General features: G+C 36.2%; 1 protein-coding gene across 2 annotated transcripts in view; it reads left to right on the top strand.

The window, feature by feature from the left end:
* ICA69 (islet cell autoantigen 1-like protein) overlaps nt 1-14,457 on the top strand; it is a 58,903-nt gene extending 44,446 nt beyond the window's left edge. For both annotated transcript variants that reach the window (XM_069841403.1, XM_069841404.1), the window contains 3 exons: nt 3,090-3,392; nt 8,226-8,347; nt 13,453-14,457. In XM_069841403.1, the coding sequence (XP_069697504.1) occupies nt 3,090-3,392; nt 8,226-8,347; nt 13,453-13,557 (530 nt within the window). In that variant the 3' untranslated portion in view covers nt 13,558-14,457. The remainder of the gene's footprint in view (nt 1-3,089; nt 3,393-8,225; nt 8,348-13,452) is intronic.
* Nucleotides 14,458-21,984: the final 7,527 nt, after the last annotated feature.

Here is a 21,984-nt window from a genome sequence, read left to right as displayed (position 1 = left end):
ATGTAATATCATTGATATACAGGGTGATTCACGAGGATTTACCGTCCTTTACGGAGCTTATTTCCGAAGACATTCTGAGCAAAAAATGTTATATAAACATGGGTCCTATTGTCAATATTTACAGAGTTACGTTTCGTTATTGGAACGCATTGCTGTGAATGCGTGATCTTGGTTAGTGTGCAGTCAGCAGCCAGCGCAAGCGCTATGGAAATCAAACATAGCCGTATGCAGTTATGTAGCATGACAAGTCCTGTTCACAAGCATGCTGCCAAGTGTACTCAAGCAGACGGCAACATTTTTCAAAATGTGCTGTAAACTCTCCAAGACTGTAAATTAGGATGCAAAATTGAACTGCAAATAATTAAGTCGATGGAAGTGGTGTGATTTGTAATAATTGTTGTGATAAGTGCGTAAGAATAATGTAATTTTCTAGTTAAAAATAGAAAAAGATGTCTATACGAAGCAATTAAGGAGTTCACAGCACATTTTTAGCTTCATAATACTTGCCAATTAAAGAAATGGTACTCGTGAATGGTTCATTCTCTATTTGTATTATTCTTTTACCTTCAAACTAAAGAAAAAACGTATTTTATAAACAATTTTAAATTAGTGTAACTCTGAAAATATTGAGAATAGGAGCTATGTTTATATGACATTTTTTGCTGAAAATGTCTTCAGAAATAAGCTCCATAAAGGACGGTAAATCCTCGTGAATCACCCTGTATATTGTGAACTACAATGGTCTGAGTACTGATACCTGATGTTATGTTAAGCCAGGAAGAACTTCGGTTCCCCGATACAACACACTGTTGTCTTTCCCGTACATAGCATTCGAACCAACTCACAGCAGTCTCTGACAGATTTCTCAATTTATGGAAGAGCAAGTCAAAATTTACAGAATTGAAAGCTTTGCTAAAGTCAAGAAGAGTTAGTATTGTCATTTTATTAGAGTCAATTGCTTCACGAGTGTCTTCAATCACTTTAAGTAGAGCAGTGCTTGTATTGTGTCCAGCTCTGAAACCTGACTGATACTTACCGAGTAGATTGTGTTCATTCATGTAGTTAGTAAGTTGTTCATGTACGATTCTTTCCAGTGCTTTTGATGTGGCTGGCAGGATACGTATTGGTCTGTAGTTGTTCGGGTCGGTGGAAACTTTGACTTTTGGAAGAGGAAGAACAAAAGCTTGCTTCCGTATTTTAGGGAAAGTTGAAGTGATTAAGGAACTATTGAATTTGTGTGCAATTGTAGACATATTACTATGTCTTTTATTTTCTGTATGAGTAATGTGCTAAAGTTATCTGGGTTTTGGGCTTTCATCTTGATGCGTTGGATGGCTTTCATTATGTCAATAGGAATGATGTCGGAGAAATAGAATTTGTCTCAAGCTGGGGGAGTTGATTCAGGCTGTGTCGTCTAAGGTCGGGTCCTTTACAAAGTGTTCATTCAAGCAGTCAATTGGCATGGGAATGTCTACTTGTTCACTAGTCCTTTCAAGTCCAATAACCTTCCGATTTTTCCATGTAAGTGTATTTGAGTTTAGTGTTTCTTATTGGTTGAGTTGTTCTATTTCTGAGGTGTTTATAGAAATTCAGTACCATATATATGCATGTTAATAATTTATTTAACATTATTTCTAAACATTGGACCTGGTAACACTAAATATATGCCGTCAAATGGGCAAACTTGGAACAGTGTTTAACTTGCAACATTATCATAGGGTATTTTCGTTTTGTCACAGTAACACCAAACTGTAATAGAACCAATGTGCTGCAGAACAAAGTAACAAGTGAAGATTATGTTGCCACTGTGACAAAACGAAAATACCCTATGATAATGTTGCAAGTTAAACACTGTTCCAAGTTTGCCCAATTGATGGTGTCTTATTTGACATAACAAAGTTATATATAAGGCATTACACTTCGAAAACCTGAATTTATTTACGATTTATAGAGAATAAGTGTATAGAATAATAGGTCTCAACATGTTCATTCACTTCATTATAATATAATACCATTAACAGTTTCATTTACTATTGAATTTACACACAAAATAATGACAAAAAGTTTCTTCTCATGAACGTATTTTTTGTGCAACATTTAAAAAGTCTCCTTTCATTAGTTTATCTCGTCCCTGCAGCTCAGTAATATAAAGGGTATATTTTGAAAAAAAAAAAAAGATTTATCAACCTCGGCAGAATAGGAGCAAATGACCTATGTTTTGTTTAATGCTGCTGTTTGCATTTTCTATTGCAAATAATGCAACTACTGCGTGTTCAGTTCAAAGTGTGTCATGGCTCACTGTATGCCGTCATGTGGCTAGCCAATGAGCCTAGAGAATTCAATTTTCCTACCCTTCTGCAGAGGCATATTATCTATGTGCCATAGAAGTTGCCTAGCAAGTACGGCATTCATTCTGAAGAGTACTTACTGATACGGTAATGCTGGTAGTGGCAGGAATGTGAACTGTTTGGAAACATGTACTGAGGTGAGTTTTTTTCTTACTGTCGGGATATAGGGAGAGGGTTAAGACGATTACTTACGTATTTGTTGACATTAACTTTGGTTGGTCAACATGAACACAGTGCATTTGATTTGTGTTGTGAAATGTTGCTGTACGCAACCGATGATAACAAATACTCTGCTTACGACTTGCCCACGCAAAACACAGTTCGAAAGAGGTTATGATAGCACACAGACCGTACAGACCGCCTTCTGGTGCTACGACGTTCAAGTTACACCGTACACGTTCTCAAGTTCAGATTGAACACCTTGATTAATAGGCAACTTCTCTGACATAAAAGCTGAAACTCACTTCAGATCGCTGACTCACAACAGTGACGTCATGACACACTTTGAAATGAACACCCAGTATATCAATGGAAGTTCAACACTGATGCACATGATTGTTTGCTTTTCTTATTCTGTACTCGTATTCTCCACCCTTTTCTGCATGTCTGATTATCTATGCCTAATGACAAGACTTTTGCTCCATGCACCAAGAAACTAGTGTTGCAAATGACTGCTCTACTCGGACCCAACTGGACTGGTCATATTACTTTGATCATAATAACATAATTTTGTGTTTGTAGCTGCCACAACAGGTCTAGATCTTCTGACAAGCAGTGCAGATGACTTCACATTGCTGAATGAAATTCTCAGCAGTGCTGATGCTGCAGGACAGAACACTGGATTTGGGCCTCAATGGGAAGCAGTGTTTGGTACACCAAGTGAGAGTACGAGAGAGACCATGGTTTCCACTCCTCAGTGGGAAGCAGTGTTTGGTGGTGGAAGTGAAAATAGTAATGGTGACCAGGAAACAATTGCTCAAGATTCCACTTCATTTCTCCCATCGCAGCTATTGGATCAGTTCACAGCACTGCATACAACCCCAAGTATGTTTCATAATATTACTTAAATTATTTTATGCTCGACCATGCCGAAATGTAATAATTATACACCTGGTAGCAATCTTTTAATGCATGTCATTAAAGTACACCTACTCCTTAAAGTTCAGGTGTTCAGCCAATGACAAGTCAGCTTTGTACCGTTATATCGATTATTCTCGGATATGCAATCGAGAGACAATTAGCGAAAAGTCACGGAGGCTGGAAATCCAATACTGTCACAGAAGGTTATGTTCTGTTACTATAATAATTAGCGTTAATTGTAAATAATATTCAAATAAATTCAATTTGCCATCTCATTTTTCAATTCTAAATCAATTTCCAGGTTATATCAGAGTAATCTTCATCTTATTCTCTGCCAATGTCAATGACATTCGGTCTCGGAAAAAATCAATACTTTCGCGTGTGCGCACATCTCACAATTCAGGTCAGTTTGCACATAACCATAAGAAGACCTAATTTTAAATAATTTCAAGTTAGAAATATGGTCGAGCATAAAAAGTCGTATGAAACTTAAATATAATGGTAATTAAGATGCTCTTATGAAAATTATGAAACTCGCTTGCGCTCATTTCATAAACAATCATACTTGCGTCTTAATTACTACCATTATAGGCTCGTTGCATAATGTACTATTATGATGGCTTCTGGATTTTAAGTGAAAAAATTTGTAAACTTTATCAGTAATTGTTATATAAGGTGACTGTTAAATGTGAGGACAAACTTCAGGAGATGATTCCTGACAACATGACATATGAATTCAATACTGTTTCATGACATCGGACCCTCGTAACAGCAATAATCAGTAGTGCTAGGATTTTGATGACCTATAAATCATGAAAAAAAGGTCCTAAAAATAATGCATTTATGAACTAAAAATCTTTCAAAAATGCCTTTAAAAATGCTCTAAAAATTGATCTTACATAATTGGCTTAGTAGGAATACTAATATTTAGACTAGTAATTAAATTAAGTTCTAGTACCAACATTCAAGGTTATTTAATTTTACATAATTTTTCTAAGTAGTACACTTCAATGTATTTTATTTTACCTGATGTAGTTCTATGTAGTCCACCACAAGGCCACTCTTATCCGGAATTAGCATGTATAGAGGAGTCTATATTGAAGGGGTGGTTGGACTGATTTATTACGTGGTATCTACTACGTTAAAATGACAATATTTGTGTATAAAAACGAGTAAAGTAATATACAAAATAATGGGTATTAATTGAAAAAATATGTAGAGAAAATATCAAAGGAAATAAGTAATATTTTATATTAATAATGGGGATTTATGGCCAAAATTAAGTGAAAATACCTAAAAAATTACGGAATAAAACAAAAAATGCTTTTATGAGTTGTAAGAGGTAAAAAAATGCAAAAAAATGTCCTAACAAATATGTTTTAAAACACTCAATTTATCACATAACATATAAATACTAAAGCAGGAATGTTGCTGGCTTACTAGAAAAAAGATGCAATTTCATCAAAATCCTAGCCGTAATAAAATCAGTTACAATGTGTGTACACTAATTTTCAGTTGTAGATCATCTCCATAGTGCACATTGTAAAATGCTGTTAGAATGGTCCATAATTCATATCAGGAATAGGCAGAAATGGTATTCATGTATAGAAGTGAATGAGAATGGTCGGAAGGCTGCATGAATCTACCACTAAAGATTTCCTCATAGACAACAACTGTATCATAAAAGATTTGCAGCAGTGTTTTGTTGTCTGTGTAAGACAAGGTTATTTGACTGAATGCAGACAGAGAGCGGCTGTGTTAAGTTCTTACACCTGACCTGGAAAAACATGTTCTATAAGACATTGTGGATAACTCTCATGTGAGCTCTAGACGTGGCCCACCAGTGTTGTGTGAGCCAAACGACTGTATTGGCTGTTCTGCATGAGAATCATTATTATCCTTACCACCTGCACTGTGTGCAGAGACTATTGCGATTTTCCTCTAAGAGAAAAGTTTTGTTACAGATACTTGCAACAGGACACTCAGTATGAGATTCTGTCGTCAGTTCTTTTCACAGATGAATCATTCTTTGGTAGGGATGACATCATAAACCATCACAACAGTCACCTGTGGGCTAGGGAGAATCTCTGTGGAATGGTCGATCTTGTCTTCAGCAGTAGTTTAGCTTCAGTGCCTGAGTTGCGATTCTTAGTGACCACTTACTTGGACCTGTCGTTCTTTTTCAAGAGACACTGCCTGTTTTGCTTGAAGATGTGCCATTGGCAGTATGACAGATCACGTGACTGATGCATGATTGAGCTCTAACCCACTTCCATATTATCGTTTGCCAGTATCTGAACACCTTCCCCAGCAGATGGATTGGTTGAGGTGGTCCAGTTGCATGACCTGCCCAGTCAGCAGACCTAAACTCTCTTGACTTGGTGATTCTGAGAACTTCACAAACAACCCTCATACTTTTCATTTTTACCAACTCGTTCCTTTTATTTCATGTATCAGTTTGTGGTGGTGGTGGTTGGTTGGGTTGGGTTGGGTTGGGTTGGGACGGGTCGGGTCGGGTCGGGTCACCTTTTGAGGTCAACTTACATCTGAGAGCTGCAACTGCTTTTTGTAATTCCAAATTAATTGGTTTATTTCTTGTGTATATATAATATCTAACTTGGACTCTCATTTGAGAGAGGAACAGAGGTTAAGTGTATTCAAGAATAAGGTGCTTAGGAAACTATTTGGGGCTAAGAGGGATGAAGTTACAGGAGAATGGATAAAGTTGCACAACGTAGAACTGCACGCATTGTATTCCTCACCTGACATAATTGGGAATCTTAAATCCAGACGTTTGAGATGGGCAGGGCATGTAGCACGTATGGGCGAATCCAGAAATGCTTATATGGAGTGTTAGTTGGAAGGCCGGAGAGAAAAATACCTTTGGGATGGCTGAGACATAGATGGGAAGATAATATAAAAATGGATTTGAGGGAGGTGGGATATGATGATAGAGACTGGATTAATCTTGCACAAGATAGGGACCGATTGCGGGCTTATGTGAGGGCTACAATGAATCTCCGGGTAAGCCGTAAGTAAATATATATAATATCTGCGTCGCTTACACTGGTGTTGTTTCAACTGCTTGTATAACATCATCTAGAATTATTTATTTATTTTGCAAATTGCTAATACATGACTAATTGAGTCATTGACTACAAACAACAAAATCAGTAATAGGAAAATTGTACAGATAACTCAAATAACACGTCTTCATCCTGGCTTCCCAATAATGGTCAACTTCGGAGGAGGAGTGGAAGGTTGGACACTTTCCCAGGTGATGACTGATGACGGTCCATGTCTTCATTAAGATTGCACAGTATACAGTTTGGAGATTGCATTATCCCAATGCAATTTAGGTGTTTTTGCCCAGTATATCATTTCCAATAGAAAGGCAGAATATGGCGACTGCTGATCTTCTAGGACCATCAGGAGTGTTTAATATTTTATTTCCCCATTGGTGTTGAGATGATGCGTCCCTTAGTTCTTGATAAAATTTTATTTTGAAGAGGATTCTTTTTGCCATATTATAGACTATTTAGCTGCAAAAAAAGTATTTCCGGGGTACACCATGTGGAAGTAGGTCTATTTCGTACTCCTCATCTAGAATTATAAATGTACAGTAAACTAATTATATTTTTAACAGGAGCCAGAACAGGTCACATTGTCACACAATTGTACCTACACCGATTTTACCTTTCTGATACTCCTACTTGTCTATTGTGTAATAATCATGATGATTTGGAACACATTCTTCTATACTGTCCATCCATAAACCACAGAAGAAGTAAATTAAAATCATCAGTACCGGTTGCAGAAGACATATCTCTGCAGTATATATTGACTTCACCCCAACTCTGGCTACTAGCAACAGGCATCTATAATGAACACCGATCAAAATACCCCTCATTTCTCATGAAAAATAAGAACTGAAAAGACTACAGTGGACTATAGTGGACTTTATGTTGTCAGCAAACAGCTGGATACATTAAGAAGATTGATTGATTTGTTCTAATTATTAATGTTCAAAAAGTGTAAACATTATTGTGGGGCATTCTATATTATCAGGCAGTATGTCTCACTCGACGATATGTGTCAGAGAAAGAACAATTTTATTGTTTGTATACATCTGAAGTCTGATTAGTGTAATATTTAGCTAGTCAGCGATGTATGCAGTAGAAGGAAAATAGGAACTGGCCACCCTACCCCATTATCTCCTGGCCTAGTTGTCTCATAAGTGGTGCCTTGTTGGTGTTCACTTATGAGGTTCAGACTATCTTCGAACAGTTGACTAAACAACAGTAAACTAACAAAAACATAAGTTACCGCTACCTATCTATTTCTCAAAATCCTTGCATGATAGGACATTTTTGATGCCAGATTTCAATTCAGATGATAAAATCTTTAAAGAACACCAAATTTTATACAAGAATTACAAAAAAAAAAACTTAAATTTATGCCACAGTGTATTAATAATCATAATAATAATTATAATTGATAACGAATTTCGTACTGTATTGCAAAAGACTGAACAGGACTTCGATGCCTAAAAAAATTCTCCGTTACACACTCAGAGCAAAAATGTCATTTACAAGCTCACGAAAAAGATGGCAGGAGATCGTAAGAGGCCACCATGCATATTCTAGAAAGGAAGATGTTGATAATTGTTGTTTTGTTGTTTAGTTGTGTGTTTTCATACAAGAATATAATATGTTAGAGCAGAAATCAGGATATTTTGTGACTTTGTGCTTAGCAGTATTGATTGCTATTCCTTATGAACAATCATATGTGTTGCAGATACATCAGGAGATGGAGCAAATGTTCCTCCTGGATTGACAGCAACCCCCCAATTACAGCAACAGACTTCTTCAGTGTACAAAAGTCCTGCTTGTACTCCAGCACGTGTCAGTAAAGATAAGGTAAAGTATTGTTCTGATGCCTTCTGTATTTTGCTGAATTTAATATGTTGTCTTGTACATAAAGTAAATTAAAGTTATCCCTATAATAACCCATGGAGACCTACAGAATAGCGGAAGTTTAAGACACTCACCTTTGTAGCAGACAATCCGCATTAGTAGTAATATGGATGTCAGTCTTATGTGCTTGCCACCTTTACTCTCAAGGAAAAGTCATTGGTGTTCATTTCTGTTAAAGCTGAGTCGACTTCAAGGGCATGATGCAGTCAGAAGAATTAGGTAACTGGAAAAATCCATGAGTCCATTAGGAATCGAACCAATGACTTTTGGCTTTGTAGCTTAACTCTTTACTGTTCTCAGACCTAATATCCTGCGACATTTCGTCTCGTGTTTGTTAATGTCCAGATGCTTTTGTCCATTACGACTTTAATCCACCAATAAATATGTTCACAGTAATCTTGTCCATTTTATATCTATTCCCTGCAAACTTTGTCACTCACTTTGCTATTTCATCCACTGCGAGCTTTGATCCGGTATTTTTGTCCACTACATTTTGTTGTCCACCATACATATTCTGCAATCTTAAACAAATAACATTATGGTTTAGAAGCACTAATAACAATTGTGAGAATTAATTTCGGAGTTTTATTGTGGCAAGAACTATGCCAGTGCCATTTTGTAGTGACTGGAGAGCTTAATATGCTTCAGAAGTAACAGGTTAAGTCATTAAATAACAGGAATTTTATTCTAAAGTTCATAGAGATATATGTACAACGAAAATTTGTATTTCCGGACACAAATAGTTCCTTAGCAATATGCCATAAAGGTGTTATGATGATCAAGCAGTAGTCACCTGTGCAGTAGCTTGTACAACATAGTCGCTCCAGTGTTGACTTGCATTGTAGAAGAGCAACGAAGCATTATTTGTTTTTTGTGGTCAGAGGGAGTGAAATCTTCTGAAATCTACAGTAGGATGAATGTTCAGTATGGAAACAATTTTTTAAGACAGGGGAGAGTGTATGGGTGAAAAGATTTAAAAATGGAAGACAGAATGTCAGTGATGAACACTGGAGTGGGAGACCAGTTGCATGGCAACTGAGACATTGAAATAGCAGATCAACCAGCGAATACGTGACAACAGACAAATCATTATTGATAAAATTTTCACAGCATTCAACATGAGTCATGAATCTGCATAAAATATCATCCCTGATGACCTTGGCTATAGGAAAGTGCAAGCTTAGACAAGGCACTGCTATATACATATATACAAAGATGCTTCAAAAAGTAGGGTAACATTAACTTTCATGGACAAACTTTATTTCACAGGCAGATATACTTGTATGCATTACTTTTCAACATAGTCACCATGCTTATCCAAACACTTGTTCCATTGGTAGACCAAGACATCGATGCCAGCATAGAAGAAATCTTCACCAAGTCCCTGAAGCCACGTCATGATGGCTTGCTGAAAGGCTTAATCAGTGTTGAATTGCTTACCACCCAGGTGCTTCATCAACAGTCTGGACACATGGAAATCACTGGATACCAGGTTGGGACTCTAGGGAGGTTGGTCCAGTACCTTCCACTGGAAGTGCCATTTCGCATTGTTGATGATGACTTTCTGCTGATGAGATGCCCTTAAAACGCAAAAACCGGATCACACTATGCACTTCCACGTTTGATCATGTTTCCTTGCACTCAGCCATCTTACAACTGACAGTGCGAGAGTCTTATGCATCTAATGGCTGCTTGATAAAGCTGTGGTTTGCTGCTGTGGCCTAGTGGAAAATTCGAGCAAGAGGGGAAATATGTCACGCATCAGAGCGCTTGTTACGTCACTGTTTTAATGACCCTCGTATAATACATGAGAGAGGAGCTGCCTTCATTTCATCTTCATTCTCTTCTGTCTAAAATGTCACTGTATTGCACTGCATTTTCTTATATATACACGTCACTTCCATTTTGTGACAAACAAAATTGAAGAGGTGGATTGCAAAGTGTCCTAAGTCCATTTTTTTTTAATATTTTAACTTGTTTTTTTATTCACGTTTTAATTTATCCTTTTCAAGCCTATGTATATACAGAGTGGAAGGTAAGGTGGTACATTAATTGACAGGAGCCATAGAACTCATTATTTAGAGTAAGTTTTGTCAAATAAAAAAATTATAGGACTTACGGATAGTGAGATAATTACAAGTGTTTTGAAAGCGCTAACAGCAATTGCAAGATGTCTCAATGCTGCATAAGTAGTACCCCATACCCCATGCTGTCAGCAACTTGAAGGGGATGGGTTCAACTACCTTTTACTGTGTAGCTTGCAGCAGGTGAGGGGAGGACGGCAGCAAACAAATTTACTGAGCTTTGGTGCAATACTTCGCGAGCTAATCTGGGGATAAATCTTCGCACAAAAATGACCTACGTAAACTCTGGATAGGGACATAACTGTTATTTGTTCAGTTTGTGTAATTTAATGTCAGAAAATGTAAATTAATAACCCGAATGAACAAAATAGCTCGTGTCCGGGCACAGTTCAACAATGAATGCAGAATTATCAAACTTACAATGCAATACACTAACAATTCAATACTGAGTATGGCGTAATAATTTTAATGTAAGCAAAAAATACGTACAGCAATAACAAGAAATAACGTGAAAATCAGGAAATTATGTCAAAATTAGTGAAAACACTTAGGATTGAAGTTTCAGTTACAGTATTAATGAAAAAATAAAATTGATGTAACCTTGTGAACAAGATGTAATTAACATTACAGTTTGTTGTTTTACGAATCACTAATTCTGGGTGTTAATAATGAAATAAAGAGTAATAAACTCTGTAAATCACATTCCACTCACATCTTACAGGTACTGTTCAAAATGTCCACCATCAGCGTGCATGCAGCTTTCACATCTAGTCCAATTATGACGAACTCTGGCCAGTAGTTCTTCACTGTTCCGAATTTCTTCCGTGGCCTGGTCTAAGTACTCACGATTTGTGAACTCTGGCATCTCGTAGTTTTGAAATAAACTAAACTGTATCACTATACGTCCAATTGCACACTAATGCAATGTAAACATCACAACAGCTTATCAGTTGCGACTACTAAGCGAACTGTCTGCCATCCGGACAGCGATGCCAGATTTTTAGACCTTCTGTACGTGACCCGACAGTCAATGTTTCCAGTGTTTCTTCAATCGATTAATTCGAAATCTGTGAATATTTTAATTAAAATACTGCTCCAACATGAACATAACAAACGTTATCTTCGTTGTTTTACAAGAAATTAAACCGTATTTTAAACAGTATTCGTAAAATTCGCGATCGAAATGTCGGCGTAAAAGTATTATTTCTTCAAAAACCTCGCAAAAATGAGCAAAATGATATTATACTTTTTTGTTCGTTATATTTCAAAGAATCACATCCTACAATTAATGTACTACCTTACCTTCCACCCTGTATAACTGTGTAAGATTATTTAACAGACTCTCCTAGATCTTGACTATGTTGTTGCATATGTTTTTTTTCAAATGGGCGTCAAATTTATTTTATCAGTTTTTTTTGTAATTTTTCACATAACTTGTCATTTGAACTTAAGCCAGTTTGGAATTCACCTCTTCAATTCCACCCTTCCACTCAGACTATTTCATCTTCTGTCTCGTTTTCATCGTACATTTCCTTCCCATATTGGAGTTTTAAAACCTCCAAACAAGAGTCATATGCTAACTGAAAGTCAATAAATATTGCCAAGGTATCTTCTTTCTTGTTAAAACTGTAGATTTTCACAGGCACGATAAATGCGAAATGTGCCCAAATGCTGTCAGAATAAGTAATTTTATGTTTAGAAGCATGTTAAGTATGTTAGTGTAGTTTTTTAAGCTGCGATAAAATGCGAAATAAGAGCGAAATTACATTTTATGAGACATTTCTGTGTTTTTGTAAAAAAAAAATCAGTCTATGTAAAGATCCCTTGACATGCAGGTTCTTACACGTTTTCAGATAGTTTGGTCACACCTCCATGTTAGCTTTTTCAGTATGAATAACACAGGAGTGTGCCCTACATGATACCCACTTTGTTGTTATTTGTACCGTTATCTTGAGTTTTCAACTAATCTGTGTGGTGCTAAAATATTGGCTGCCTATATCGTCTCTTTTGATCCAGTGTTCACTCACAAACAAGTTGTATGTTGTGGCAGATGATTGTGTTTGAGTAACAAGATGGGTTGGGATAAAATCACACCATATCTTTAGGCGTGTGTTGTAATGTTCACAATCACTCTAATTTTATAACATATTTCTTTAGTTATTCATTATTTTCAAGAATTTTAACTGGAAAATTTAGAAAATGCATCTATTAACATATTGATGACATATTGAAAATAAAGGATTGCTATAACATGTTAGTTCAACTTCAAAATCTTAACAAAACAATTCACATACAGTGGGTCCCCTGCACACTGTGGGATCGAGGGCAATGAACTGGCAGATACACTTGCCAAGAAAGGCACAACAATACAGCAAATGAAAACGACAAATCTGCCAATGACTTCAGTAAAGCGCCAGATCAATTCTAAATTTTCACACCTTCATATTGAAGAAACAAAAATACATGCCGAAAACAAAAAATGGAACACCCTAATCTTGAACCCAGAAGTAATCCCACAAGCACCACGGAAAACTGCAGTTGCAGCCTTCAGGCTGCTTACAGGACACGATTGCTTGGCAAGCCACTTACATAAACTACAAATTGTAAATTCACCAGTGTGTCCCCTGTGCAACAGTCAAGAGGAGATGAACGAGAGCCACTTGAAGACCTGCAATGCACTATCTGCAGAAGACACTGTAGCCCAGATGTATTGGAGAGCACGAATGCTAATGGCTTCATTGCTGGATGCAAGGCATTGAAACAACAACAACATATTGATGACATTGAATTTCTTCCATTCAAACTTCCATAAAAAAGTTCCATCCCAATGTGTTACAAAATACTAAATTGCAACATTGAAAGTGCTATAAAATGCTAAATTTGAATTTTAAAGTGCTAAATTTTTAATTTTAAGTTGCTTAAAGGTACTATCTCTAACTATAATGTATAATTTGTACTTTGCAGGACAAACGTGCTGCCTGGTTTGACCTCTTTGCTGACTTGGATCCTCTTGCTGACCCCGATGCTGTTGGTCGCACTGTACCTGGTGCAGAAGACCGCAACTGCTGAGTACCAGTTAATCCGTGCCAAGCTGCGATCATATAAGAATATTCAAATCATTGGCTTTTTTTTTATTTGGTCGAGGGAGATTTGTATGTTGTACAATACATTATGCAGGGAAATGCACATCCATAATTGGAAAATTGCATATATTATTTTAGTGTGAAATGATTTATATAGATTTTCCAAGTCTCATCTCTAAGATGGTATTCCAATTTATATTATATTTTGTGAAAACTCAGTAGTATTATATTTACATTCCAGTAGTATAAAATGTTTGCACATCATACCTGCTTGCTTTTTCATTGCAAGTTCTACTTCCGCAGTTCCTATGATCTGAAACATCATGGTATCTAGTCAAAATAATCTAAGAAACCATGCCCTAGTCAAACAGTTCACTTAGTCAAATTTACATTTGAAAATTGAATTAGTATTATTTATTATATATATTTATGGAATTAATAAATAAAGGTACGTATTTTAAACATTTTCAAAGGTAACAGAGACTGAAGACATGGTACCATATCTTTAGGTTTCAAGAGCAGTACAAGTGCCATGGTATTTATGGTACAATAATTTATCTTACCAAAAACATTATATATGTACCTTATAGAGTTTGATTGCACTTAAATGATATAACCTTGTAAATGATATTTTAAAAATCGACCTATTAACATTGTCACATGTTAGTAATATTAACTTTAATCCATTGTTTGTGTTTAATGGAGGATGGGTATTCTCACTTATGTAAACTGCCAGGAAGTTCCAAAGTAAAGCCAATATGTATTGGATATATATATATACATAAAGACATATTTTTCTCTCTCAAGTTTTCCTACATACAATGTATCTCGACATTTCCTTTCTCCTTTGATGTTCCACTTAATAAAAAAAGGTCTTTATTAGTAATCAGTGAACTTTAATTCCTTGCATTTTGCTTAAAAGAAACAAATTTGTGTACAATGGAACCTCGATGCGTTGTTCCTGTTGTCGTCATTTTCTTGCCTTTTTCATCCCTGGAAATTGCCCCATATAAATAACGCTATTTTTTTCCCCCATTCCATTGTTCCTGAAACTGTAATTTTATCACATCGATTGTTGAGAGATCACAGTCATGTTGCAGTATTTTCCCACATGGGTAGTTTTTTTTTTTTTCAGAGGGCGAACGTTTTGCTCTCCATTATTATCTTTGGAGCAAGAAGATTCAGAAGATTGCCATCTCGAGCCTATGTCAAACTTGGTGGAGAAATGCAAAATGTATTACACTACCATGATATGTAACGTGATTCGTCATCTTAGTGCAGCACACGAACTCTCCACGTACATTTGGTATAAACTGTTAATATGGAAATTAGTTACTATGTTAATACGGAAATTAGTTAGATTCTGAAAAGAAATGTAATTTTATAGCAGCTTATTGATCAGTCGATTTTTTACACAAGAACGATGTGGAGGTACACTTGACATTATTATGGAATGTATTACGCAGTCATCTTACCTAACGAGATTTGTTGTCTTAATTGTTTAGAGTTGGCTGTGCTACAACACGGTCGCCAATCTCCACAGTGGCAAGTGTTTCTGTACGTTGTTTATGTTCAGTACATGTTTATATGCTTAGACACATACAGGAGAAGTATCTTTGTAGAGTTACTGAAGAGCTAGACAAGTCTCAGCATATCATGCGATATGGTATAAGTCTAATTTGTGATGCAGGTTCTAGTTGCATGGAATGCAACAGTATGATTAATGGAAGTCCGCCTACTTTAAACAGTAGTATTAATTTTATGGAAATGGGTCATTCCATGAAAATGCGACATTTTCACGAAAAATAAAAATCTCACGAATCTCTGTTATATGTCATTTTTTTCGTTGTGATCCGAATTTTTTTTAATCTGACAACACTATTGTGTAACAACACGTATGTGGGAGAAAAAGTACAAAGAAGTCTGTGGTTTAAGAGCGCGAAATTATCTACTAGAAATCACATATTTGAATGTACATTTAAGGCAAATAAATCATTACTTCTATATGGTAAATTCAATTAATAATGAAGTGCTGACCTTTGTTAATAATTATAATGCATAAAAACCGTAATACAATGATTATTTAGTGCTTAACTACAATTATTACAAAGAAAGGTTGAGAGTTCATGTGTCATGCTCAAATGGACATTTGTTTATATTTCTTCAAAACCATTTCATTTTTTAATGTTTCATAAATGTACTGTAAAAGTGAGACACATCACATAACAGTCAACTTCTTACATGGATAACATTTTGATTTAGCCTGTGTATAAATTCTACAAGAAAAAGACGTGACACACATAACACAATGACTGTGACACACGAACAGAAATGTTATGTTTGTGTGTCACTAAAGTTTATCCTAAAATCCATTTACAATTTTTGTTGCTATTGGAAATCTTTACGCCTAAATATAATTAGTAGTGGAATTTCAAATACTTATTGTTGATTTAGGTAAGTGTGTGTGTGTGTGTGTGCGCGTGCGTGTGTATATATATATATATATATATATATATATATATATATATATATATATATATATACAGGCTGTTTCAAAAATACGGGGCATAATTTCAGGTATGTATTTCCCACATGTAGACAATCAAAATAGTTCATTACAACATGTGTCCGGAAATGCTTCATTTCCGAGTTATGGCCTTCACAACATTGAAATTCACCGGAAAGTTTTTCTTTCCGCAGGTCGTTGTCATTACAGAAGATGTTCAAAATGTCCACCTCCTGCTTGAATACAGACCTCACATCGATGTCTCATTGACCTGCGAACACGATCCCAAACTCCAGGAGTATTGTGTATGTCCTCAGAACATGCCACAATTCGATTCCGAAGAGATTCCAAATCAGGCACCGGAGACGAATAAACCAATGATTTTAAATGGCCCCACAAGTAGAAATCGAGAGGGTTCAGATCAGGTGAGCGTGGGGGCCAAGCAATTGGGCCACCTCTACCTATCCATCGATCAGGAAACCTTCGATCCAAGTACCGGCGAGCCGTACGACTGAAGTGTGCAGGAGCGCCATCATGCAAGAAGTGAATGTGTTGACGATTGATCAGTGGAGTGTCTTCTAAAACATGAGGTATGGTGTTTTCCAGGAAGTTTGTGTATGCCTGCCCCGTAAGTCTGTTTACAAGTACATGGGGTCCAACTAATCGATGACCAATGATACCAGCCCACATGTTGAGGGAGAACCGCACCTGGTGATGAGATGGAACAGTTGCACGTGGGTTTCCATACGCCCATACATGCTGATTGTGGAAATTTGTTATGCCATCTCGTGTGAACTGTGCTTCATCTGTAAATAATGCTAAGGCAGGAAAGTTCGGATTTACACCACACTGCTGCAAGAACCACTGACAGAACCTAACTCGTGCAGGGTAATCTCCTGGTGACAGGGCCTGTACACGTTGCAAATGATAAGGATACAATTGATACTCTTTCAACAGTCTCCAGACAGTCGTATGAGGAACATTGACTTGCAACGCTACCCTTCGTGTGCTGATAGAAGGAGTCATGTTCACAGCCTCCAGAATCTCCTCCTGTACTTCTGGAGTTTTAGATCTTGGTCGTCCCCTTCCCAAACCAGGAGAGTTAAATTTTCCATACTCGCACAGACAGTAATGGAGACGTACAAATGTCTTCCGATCTGGACATTGTCGCTGTGAGTACCTCTCTTGGTAGAAACGAGACGAGCCAGCACAGCATTGCCGTCCGCCTTACCGTACATGAAGTGTATCTCTGCCAGCTCTTGATTTGAATACATGTCACACAGTCTAACGCCTACACAACACTGAATGTAACCTTCGACTCGGAATGAACTGTCAAAGTGCCCTCTTAATGTCTCCTTTGACGGCAACGACCTGCGGAAAGAAAAACGTTCCGGTGAATTTCAATGTTGTGAAGGCCATAACTCGGGAATAAAGCATTTCCGGACACATGTTGTAATGAACTATTTTGATTGTCTACATGTGGGAAATACATACCTGAAATTATGGTAGGAATGGATTTTAAATCTTGTAGCAAATTGTTTCATCTTGAATATTTTGATGTTCACTTGGAGAATTAAGCCTGGTTCAGACGGTGCGTGTTTCTGTGATGGATTCCAAGGTGGCTAGCAGGCTGGGTGGCGTGGTGGCTACGGTGCTGGGTTCCGTGGTGGCTGCGGTGATGGTTTTCGTTCACACGGAGCGAGCTGCCTTGCATGTGGATCCAAAGAGTTTGAAGTATTACAAACTCTTTGGCTGGATCCCAGTTTGGAAGTTAGAGATGCTGGCGCGGTACGATTTGTAAACATCAAATATGGAAGCTGTATGTGAAGCTGTACGAAGAAGACGTTTAGCAGCCTTTGCTGTTTTGCTAGCTTTGAACGCTGAGGAGACGGATCAAATTAAAAAGAGTAGAATGTGGAGCCGAAAATGGTTACTACATAGAAATACGGGCCAAGATGTCTGCTGTTTGTATAGCATATAAACATGTTTCTTCTCTGTACGCCTCAATTAAAGTTCTGACTTGATCTTTAGTCCAACCGTAGGAATTCATAATCAAAATTTTCGACTTGCTCTCTTAAGGGGAGAGGATGGTATTTTTTTTTTTTTTAATTTTTTCATATTTGGTGTAAATTATTAATTTTTTGTATGTAGAGAGCTCATAGCTGTGGCAACTCAACCAAATAAAAATATTTTGAAAAAAAAAAATTATTTGGGGGCCCAAATTTGAAAAAAAAAAATACCCAATGCAGGATTGTACTAAAACCGATATATCTAAACCGTTTTTAAAGATAGATTCAAACAGTTTTTGCAATGTATTTGCAAAAGTATGTTCTACAAACTGTCTATAACAGAATTTTGATATTAGTCCCTACGTTGGTAAAATAAACAATTAAAATTTAATAACAGTTTTCTGATTTCCTTTCTTGCAAACAAACGCACGTATTTTTAAAATGAAATAAATTAACAAAATTCTGTTACAGAGAAAAGTTTCCTAATAGTCTAAAGAATGTGTTTTCTAAATATCATGCATGTATCTTTAATAGTTCAGAAATTATATTAATTTTGTCTGGCAATGTAGCAAAAGAAATGAAGTTACTGGAAACCAACAAAAGCGCGTGATTTAAAAATCCATAGCACAGGAAGTTAAAAATGATGTCTCAACATCCGATAAGGGCACAAATACCCACAAAATTTTATGCAATGTATTCCACACATATCAAAGGGCATTCTAAAGAAAAAAACATTTTTTTTTTTAATTTAATTTCTCGGAAACAACAATAAAAGTGGGCGAGTGATTTAAAAATCAATAATGCAGGAAGTTTAAAAATGGCGATCCACACATATGACAGAGTATTTTAAAGAATATATATATTTTTTTAATCTAGTCATTTTTCGTCAAAAATACCATCCTCTCCCCTTAAAACAGTAGTTTCTGCAACCTTCCCGAGGTTGATCCACACTTGTTTTCTTTTCTCGCTCCCAAGGTCCCAGAACAGTCTCGATAACACTCATGATAAATAAGAAACATATCCGTAACAGATAACTCCTCGCTACGTTACAATCGGCAGCACTTTGACGAGAACAACCGCCAGGATCGCCACCCGTCCGCCGTAAACGAACACGAGATGGCAGCACAGTCGCTGATGCAATTCAAATGGGTATTATGACGTGACTCCTTATGTAACAACTAGATGGAAGCGTAGTAAACCTGACAAAAATTGTTAACCTCAAAGCCTATAACCCCGACGTATCTGTTACATACATGATCTAGGATAAGAAACTACCCATAAGTGGAAAACAACTAAAATTCTACATTAACAATAGTAAATGTTGCAACAAAGCATTAAACAAGAAATTTAAAACAACTAAAGTTCTCTATTTCATTATTCTATCCTTAGAAACTAAGAAATACATAAAAAAAGATTTAGTTGGAGAACAACTATTTTGGTAACACTGAACCAGCACAGAAGCACGCAGGAAAAATAGCAAGGAACCACTGCCATCGTGAATTAGATCACGATGGCAGTGAAGGAACCAACGAGATAGAAAGAGAGGAATGTAGAGTGGCCATGTTGTCCTGTTCAGCGCTCTTTGCGGTGCCACCGCGAAACACGGCAGATATGAACTAAGCGCCCACCGTTGTAAAAATTCGTCTGCTTACAATGTTGTGTGTACTCTTGGTTTCACAAGTAAAGAACCTTCGTTGCAGGGTTGGGTTCAGGAAGCCATAAATCTGACTGACACGCTCCCCAATTAGTGAAACTGTGGACAAAGATACCGCCAGGAGACCGCCGAGAATGCTGTGTTGTGAATTTTCCATTTTTGAAAAAATCCAACCAACTGCAAAAGAAAATACATTTAAAGAGTCCAGCCAAGAGCAAACGTGGCAACAGCTTCCCCTAACTGGCCTGTCAATCACTGTCATCTGTGCAGAAGTGGTGTGAGGCCAGGGTTCTTTACTTGTGAAGCCGAGAGTACGGAGGCAGAGCTACGAAAAAACAAAGAAAAAACATGCCTGTTGTATATGCTGCATATAACTGCAATGTCAAAAGGAAAAAAGACAACTGATTTATCATATTTCATGTAAATTTTATGAAGTTATGAAGTTAATTAGCTGCATTTCTTTTCATGCATAAATGTGTAACAACGCCCGGCATACCATGCGGTGTGTACTGTATTTTTCTTTTCTTGCAGATTCCCTTTGGGGGAAAAAAAAAAAAAAAAAAAAAAAAAAAAAAAAAAAAAAAAAAAAAGGAACTGTTGAAACAGTGAATAATAAATATGAAACGAGACAAATGGTGTCTCTCCGAGCTGTTAATTTCTAGAAGTTCTTTCAGTACTCCATCAAAACATTTGTTTATAATTTATGATGCAGTTTCACACAACCTATTGTTCAAGTCCCTAAATTATTCACTGTAGTTTTGGTGAACTGATTTTCTTGGGGAAAAAATGAAATTAACACTGTCTTTATTATATCATAAGCTTTACGTTTCGTAGGTGAGGATCTGAAGTTCATGCTGTTCTGTAAATGTGCAAGAAAACCAGCAATTGTTTGTACTGCCTTGTCAACAACTGCCTCCTACTCCTTGTCATGTACATATATTTTTCTTCTGAATGTGAAGAGCATAGGAAGCTGTGTTTAGTAGGATGCCATTTAACCCCTGTTGTGTTTTTTATCCACTGATTTAACAAATCTTTGTTTTCTAAAGGAAAAATGTAGGTTTCTCTGTTGTATATACCTAATGCGTAAGTAATTGCAGTGTATTATTTTTATTATTATATTTGTAATTATTGAAAAGTGTTTTTCTCTTAAATTTAATATGTAATTAATATATTTTCTGAAGAAAAAATCTTTAAGTGTTGAATGCTTTCTTAATGAACAAAATTGTGTAATATGAATATCCTTTATTTCTGTTCCTTGTGTCCGTCCTGCTTATAGAGAAGACGATGAGCTGCAGCTTATAAATAGTAGTACAAAATATTATATAAGTTCAATCATAAGACATATCTCTTATGATTGAACTTATATATATTTTTTGTACTATATTACTAGACCTATCTGAACATAAAAATGAACTGAAAATTATAAAAAGTAGGCCTATTTCGAAGACAAACGATAAACCAAATAAATGGTTCACTAGTAATATACTTAAACTAAATACGGATAAAACCACTACAATTCCGTTTCAGACCCAGTGAAAAAACAAATAGCAATAAAATATTAAAATTGTGTTTCGACACCGACATCATTTATTTCTGCTCCTTGTGTCCTTACTGCTTATCGAAGAAGACGATGAGCTGCAGCCTATAAAAAGTAGGCCTATTTCAAAGACAAACTATTAATCGAATAAATGGTTCACTAGTAATAAAGTTAAACTAAATACGGATAAAACCGCTACAATTCAGTTTCAAACCCAGTGATAGCAATAAAATATTAAAATTGTATTTCGACACTCTCATCCAAAATAACGCAAAACTCTGTGGTAGGCCGTATTGTTGTTAGTATTTTGACTGGAAGGACATGAAAAAACATAATTGAGCACCTACATGCAATAATGGGGTAAGTATGAATATATTTCGTAACTACTTACCCATTATTGCACGTGGGTGCTCAATTAACATTAATAATAATCTGTGGTGCCACAGCCCTTGAAAAGCTCAGGCAGACCAGCCGGCTGTTGGCCTCACGTTCACATTTCGATAATAATAATCAGGGAACGGATTTATATGGACTAAAAATATATGAAATATGTAAATATATATGTAGTTATTTTTACCAAAATATGGAATTAAATATGGATTTTTACCAAAATATGGAATTAAATATGGACTTAAAATTATAAAAAAAATGACTATGTACGTTAAATATTGGTACATTTTAATCAAACTAAACAAAAAAATATAATG

Source organism: Periplaneta americana, chromosome 12 (assembly GCF_040183065.1).
Source record: "Periplaneta americana isolate PAMFEO1 chromosome 12, P.americana_PAMFEO1_priV1, whole genome shotgun sequence".
NCBI lineage: Eukaryota > Metazoa > Arthropoda > Insecta > Blattodea > Blattidae > Periplaneta > Periplaneta americana.
The sequence above is the reverse complement of the archived record's forward strand: the minus strand, read 5'-3'. Positions and strand labels throughout refer to the sequence as shown.